This window comes from Cibotium barometz, chromosome 32 (genome assembly GCF_041138505.1).
Source record: "Cibotium barometz isolate CiBa-2024 chromosome 32, ASM4113850v1, whole genome shotgun sequence".
NCBI lineage: Eukaryota > Viridiplantae > Streptophyta > Polypodiopsida > Cyatheales > Cibotiaceae > Cibotium > Cibotium barometz.
Window position 1 is genome coordinate 27,905,824 of NC_141077.1, and position 5,957 is coordinate 27,911,780.

The following is a 5,957-nucleotide window of genomic DNA, read 5'->3' on the forward strand; positions in this document are numbered from 1 at the left end:
AATATGGGATGCCAATAGGATTGGAATAGACTACACTAAGTTGGGCGTTTAATGTACATGAAGAAGTGTGTCTTCTTAAGTTAGATCCTCAACAATGTCAATGTTATGCTAAAGAAGTGTGAGTGTTAGTGATAAAAAGTATAGAGAGAAATTTTGTGGAGGGGCAAGGAAGCATGCCTTCTCAATGAGCTTATTTTATTGTTGTGCTGATTGCTATTGCAGTTGTATATTTGTTTCTTCCTTACACTTAAGCCATTGAGTGACCGTCACCTCTCTAGTGGCTCTGGCTTCTTCTTGTAATTCTACATATTTGTTGTCTGCTGACTTGGTCAGTTTAGTGGATGTCTGCATTTCCCTTTTTTCTTGGGCTAGCTTATCCTAAGACTTAATTGCATTGGCACGTGCCTATTGCATTTGCTCCTATAGATGGATTATTGCATCTTGATGGCTCTTAATAAGCATTTGTTCTCTTTCATCCTGATCTTGTGCCAGCTTTCTGTGCAAATTGTTGCAACTTGAGCATAGCATTTATTTAGCAATTCTCTTTCCTTTTGGAGATTACTTAGCTATTGTTTGAGGGTGACTTTCTTCATATCTAGGAGTCCCCTTTCGATTGAAAGATCTTGTTCATGCTACACATCAAAGTAGGACGAGTCGACAAGTATGATGCCTCCAATGGTTGCATCATCGAGTGTTAACATACCTACATGTTAGAATTGTGGAGCTTCACTACCACCACACCCCACGCATGCACACCCACCCACCCCACAACACACACACCCACCCATGCATGCACACCCACCCACCCCACAACACACACACACACACACACACAGCTCAAATGTTCCTCTCTCTCTCCCCACAACCTACGAAGAACATGGTTCCGTCCACGTGTGTCGCCCGCAGTTGGGCAGACCACGTGTGAAATCGAGTGGATTCCAGTCTCCAAGCCGGTCAAAAGAGCTCTGACGAAGCTCCAAGTGTATAAATTTTGTTTTATTTTTTCCAACATATCGCCATAGCTATCATCTTGCCCTACCGCGCAGAGAGGGGTTTCTATCGACTCTTTTGCTGCTTCACCGGAGAGGTGTCCGTCGCCATATCCCATTATCTTTGCCCTAACTGTGTGTGTGCCAAGATGGAAGGGGAAGGCGAAGGCGCCTCGCTTCTGGAGTCGCTGGTGAAGACTGTGAACGAAATAACCCTAATCGGGAACTTCCGGCGGACCCACAAGCGGGAATGCTCGAACCTGGTCCGCAGGGTGAAGCTGATGCTGCCATTCTTCGAAGAAATGAAAGAATCGAAAGCACCCCTACCGGAGGCCGCCTTCCCTGTATTCCATACCCTCGAGAAGGCCTTGCAGTCTGCCGAGCTGCTGCTTCAGTCCTGCCGTGATGACAGCAAGCTATACCTGGTACCCGTCGTGTGCGTCTTAGCAAATTTTGTATACATTTCAATTCACTTGATGGCAGCAAGGTATACTACATCAGTCATTTGCCTCGTGTGTGACATACTTGTTTTCATAAACCATGCTTGCATTTGCATGCTTGTTTCTCCTACACTATGCCTGCATTCAGATAGAATTTATTTAGGCTGCCGTTACTGGCCATGATCATATTTGTTTGTATGCCCATTCTAGCACAAGATCTTTCTCTACATGCTCACTCAAATGCCATCAAGCTTTTGTAAACTTTGTTGAGAACTCTGCATTCTTTTCAAACTGAATTCCTCATGCTTGACTTTGTTTTCGGCTGTGGTAAGCTTTTAGAGAGCAAAGCCATTGCAAACAGATTCTATGCGGTGACTGAAGACATGGATAAAGCCTTTGATGGAATGCCTTGGGACCTTCTGGATGTCTCAGAAGAGGTTCGAGAGCAGGTAACTTGTTTTTATTCTGGTAGCTGTCTAGAATCAACATTTGAAGTTGTTTATTTAGTCCCAAAACTTGAACAAATATAGGCTACCATGTATTCAAAGTGGGACCATTAATCAGACTCATTATATAGCTGAGCTCAGCACTACTATCTATGGTTTCAGTCTATATAGTTTATCTCTTTGGTGCTTGCAGGTTGAGCTTGTTCATGCCCAGCTCAAAAGAGCAAACGGAAGAGCTGGCACACAAGACAGAGAAGAGTTTGTGGATGTCATCTTAGTGATGTCACAGAAGGATGACATTGATACAGCTATACTGCAGAGATTGGCTGACAAACTTGAGCTTAAAACTCGTACAGAATTTAAAGCCGAGGCCTGTGATTTGCAGCGGCTGATCAAGGAGAGGGGCCCAGAAGTTGATGATAGCCTGAAGCAGATGTCTGTTCTCCTGAGGAGGTTGATGGGTCTTATTGATTCAGAAGGTCCTGAGGCAAAGGCAATGGATCTTGAGAAGCTCTCATTGTCTGCTCTATTATCTGCTGAAAGGCCAGGCTCTCCTGTTGTGCCTGATGATTTTCGGTGTCCGATCTCCCTAGAACTGATGAAAGATCCAGTTATTGTCGCTACTGGACAGGTGTGCCAATTATGCTGTTGTAAATCTGGTATTTTGAAATCTATGCAAAATTCAATTGCTTCAGGTTTTTTGTTCAAGCATGTGTATTTCTGCTCTCTTATCACATTTGCTCATGTGAACCATTTTATGGGTTCCTTGCAGACTTATGAGAGAGCTAGCATTCAAAGATGGTTGGAAGGACACAAAACTTGCCCGAAGACTCGGCAAGTTCTTCCACATACAGTTTTGACACCCAATTTTGTGCTTCGGAGTGTTATAGCACAGTGGTGCGAGGTCAACGGAATCGAAATCCCCAAAAGAGCTTGTCTGAGTGGAGGTGGTAGGCCTAGTGGTGCAGACATGTCTTCAGAAGAAGGGGGGACTGTGGATATGCTTATTCAACATCTGTCTAGTGGACAAATTGAATTGCAGAGAGCTGCAGCTGGAGAGCTGAGGTCACTTGCTAAACAAAACATTGAGAACAGAGTTTACATTGCAGAAGCTGGTGCTATTCCACACTTAGTGAGTCTCCTTTCTACTCAAGATTCCCGAACACAAGAGCATGCAGTTACTGCTCTTCTCAACTTATCGATCCATGAAGGCAACAAGGGAGCTATAGTTCAAGCTGGTGCCATCCCCCCCATTGTTGGAGTTTTGATTTTTGGAAGCATGGAGGCAAGGGAAAATGCAGCTGCAACCCTCTATAGTCTCTCTGAGTTGCATGGAAACAAGATGACAATTGGAGCTTCAGGAGCCATTCCTGCATTAGTGAACTTGCTCAGAGATGGGAATCCTAGAGGGAGGAAAGATGCTGCCATTGCTCTGTTTAACCTGTTGATGTATCAAGGCAACAGGCCAAGGGCTGTTAGAGTCGGAGTGGTCCCGCTATTAATGAGACTGCTGGTGGATCCCAATGCAGGAATTATGGATGAAGCATTAGCAATCCTCGCGATTCTTGCTACTAATCAGGAAGGGAGAGTGGCCATCAGCAATGCCTCTGCAGTGCCTGCACTGGTAAATTTAATACAAAGTAGTTCCTCTCACAATAAGGAGAATTCAGCTGCAGTTCTTCTAGCATTGAGCATTAGTAATCCAAGTCATTTAGCTACAGCACGACAGCTCGGAGTCAAGGGACCTCTTGTTGAGCTTACTCGGTCTGGAACAGAAAGGGCAAGGCGTAAGGCAACTAGCCTTTTAGAGCACTTGAACAAGCAGGAGGCAAATACAAGTGGCCAATAATGAGTGTGTTTGGTTCTCTGAGTTGAGAGATATCTCATGGCTTGATAAGTAGCCAGGCTAGGTAGCCATTGATGGGTTTGTTTGGTTGCCTTTGAGCTCTTTGGGTTCACCCTTTTAAAATAAGTGGTAAGCATCAAAGGACCTACCTTAAGCACTTGATTTGTACAGTAGATGCTTTTACAGGATATTTTTCGCTGCACTTGCCAAGATGTGAGCAGCAGCTGAAGGCCAGTATTCTTCTGAATCAAGGCCTATATTCATAGATAGCTTGTGTAGTGGCCCTTCTCAACACCTAAAAAAAGCTTTTTTTGTAACCTATTGTGGTTCTACGAATCTGTCATCGGTTCATTTATGGCAGCACATTTTCATTCATTTCTCTGTCAAAGCATACTCAGCGTTTTCATTTATGGCAGCACGTTTTCTTTTTTTCAAAGTTGGGCGTTAGGAAGCGGGCTTAGTACCCATGGGACCCCCCTTATCCCACAAAGCAGGGGCAAGCTTCAATCGGTACACAAGGGTAAGGCATCAATCGGGGTAGCCAGCAGGGTTCGAACCCATAACCTGGGTTTTGACAACGAAACACCTTAACAACTGAGCTACCGCCCGATTGGCAGCACGTTTTCATTCATTTCTGTGTCAAAGCTACTTAGAGTCTGATGTGGGCCTTATATTATTATTATTATTTTTTTGGTGGGTTTTTTTGCTTGTTCTGGTTCTCTTTTCGGTAGGTGGGTCTGCCAGAGGCTGCCTACAACATGGAGTAAATTTCATAGTGATTAGCATAACCTTTGTTAACCTGCGGCCTCCAGCATGGAGTATTCTCAATAGTGAATTAAGTGTAACAGTTAACCTGATTGGACAAGCAATGCAAATGGCCAGACATAGCTACGTTACAGAAAGATATACTAGAGCACCATATTTAATCAAAGAGGGCTAAACAGTTTGATCAGCACGCCCGTGTGTGAGAAAGAGAGAGGGAGAAAAAGAAAGCTTTTTCTAATGTCGCAGGAACAAGAGACGAAATATGATCTATCTGACGGGAGTGAGATTCGAACACAGGACGTGTTAGAGAGAGATTTTATCAACGTCTAGCCTTTACTCTCACACGTACTGCTGCACCTCATCGTCTAGCCTTTACTCTCACACGTACTAGAGAGAGATTTTATCAACGTCTAGCCTTTACTGTCACACGTACTGCTGCACCTCATCGTTTTTGCTTCACTATATACCCTTTCCCCTTGTCGGTATACCGTGTGGGTCACCGAGCTGTGCATGCATGCTCTCGCCTTCAACCTGATGCGTGGCTATGGTGATCTTCCTCTGTATCTCTGTTTTGAGCCGCCAGCTTGGGCTGCCTTTATTGCTCACATGCTTGTGAAAATATGTGTAAGCGCACTCAAGGCTACTCCATGCTCTTCACCAATGAAAAATGCTAAAGATAGTATATATTGCGACTAATTAACAGTCGTCAAGTATTCGCTGTTCTGTGTATCAAATGGAGATGGATCATAGATATTCAAATCTATGATCTTTGCTATGCTGTCAGGTGTTTTTTATGTTTTGATAATGTGACTTGATTATTTGATGCCTCATGAATTTGTTCGGGTAATCATGCATGACCAGTATGCGTTGCTGCATATTTCTCAAAATCAAGAGAAGGGTTCAAGGCGCTATTGACACTTTTAAGCTCAACCATGCCTTTCTCATTACGCTAATGCATGGGTTTGTACCTTCGGGAGAAGTATACATGCCTTCATATGTTGAAGTGGTTAAGTAGCATGAAAAAAATTAAGCATGAATGCTGTTTTAAAAAAAATATTTTTACTTCGTGAAGGGTTTATGACCCTAATGATCTAATGTTTGCAAGAGATGACCCAACCATGTGTGAGTGCTGCTCTAGTATATGCGAACAGACTAAATCTCTGGCTGCATGCCCACCATGGTGATTACTAATTGTGCTAATGCATGGGTGTATTACTGTAATGACTCGTACATGCTCACAAAACCACCTCAAGGACTTTATAGCTTGATGTTTTTTTTAACTCAGATTTTTATGGGATTACCCAGATGTACTGGTCGGTTTGGTGCTTGTAGAAGCTCTCTCTTATTGGATGCTTAACTGTTCTAGATGCTTTTCTCACTTGATTAAGCACTTTTAATGTGAATCAAATCCTCATTAAGACTTTATACGGTGTTCGATAGGTTCAATTCCTACTGCATCGAAAGAACGCAC

The 5,957-nt window shown here is 43.5% G+C and overlaps 1 protein-coding gene across 4 annotated transcripts; it reads left to right on the plus strand.

Annotated features, from left to right (window-relative positions):
- Positions 1-993: 993 nt before the first annotated feature.
- On the plus strand, positions 994-4,612 carry LOC147620040 (U-box domain-containing protein 13-like). 4 transcript variants are annotated; one of them, XR_015261741.1, is made up of 5 exons: positions 994-1,414; positions 1,762-1,878; positions 2,069-2,506; positions 2,648-3,850; positions 4,453-4,612. XR_015261741.1 is itself a non-coding variant. In XM_086772179.1 (4 exons), the coding sequence occupies exons 1-4, from the start codon at positions 1,139-1,141 to the stop codon at positions 3,722-3,724; spliced, it is 1,908 nt and encodes a 635-aa protein (XP_086628305.1). In that variant the 5' UTR covers positions 995-1,138; the 3' UTR covers positions 3,725-4,040. The 4 variants fall into 4 exon arrangements, 3 of the variants coding, with proteins under 3 accessions (XP_086628305.1, XP_086628306.1, XP_086628307.1); XM_086772179.1 differs by lacking the exon at positions 4,453-4,612 and having other exon boundaries at positions 995-1,414; positions 2,648-4,040; XM_086772180.1 differs by lacking the exon at positions 4,453-4,612 and having other exon boundaries at positions 1,272-1,476; positions 2,648-4,040.
- Positions 4,613-5,957: the final 1,345 nt, after the last annotated feature.

Coding starts and splice junctions, on each gene's coding strand:
- LOC147620040 (XM_086772179.1), top strand. CDS start 1,139: ATGGAAGGGGAAGGCGAAGGCGCCTCGCTTCTGGAGTCGCTGGTGAAG. Junction 1,415..1,761: donor ATGACAGCAAGCTATACCTG/GTACCCGTCGTG, acceptor GGCTGTGGTAAG/CTTTTAGAGAGCAAAGCCAT. Junction 2,507..2,647: donor TTATTGTCGCTACTGGACAG/GTGTGCCAATTA, acceptor GGTTCCTTGCAG/ACTTATGAGAGAGCTAGCAT.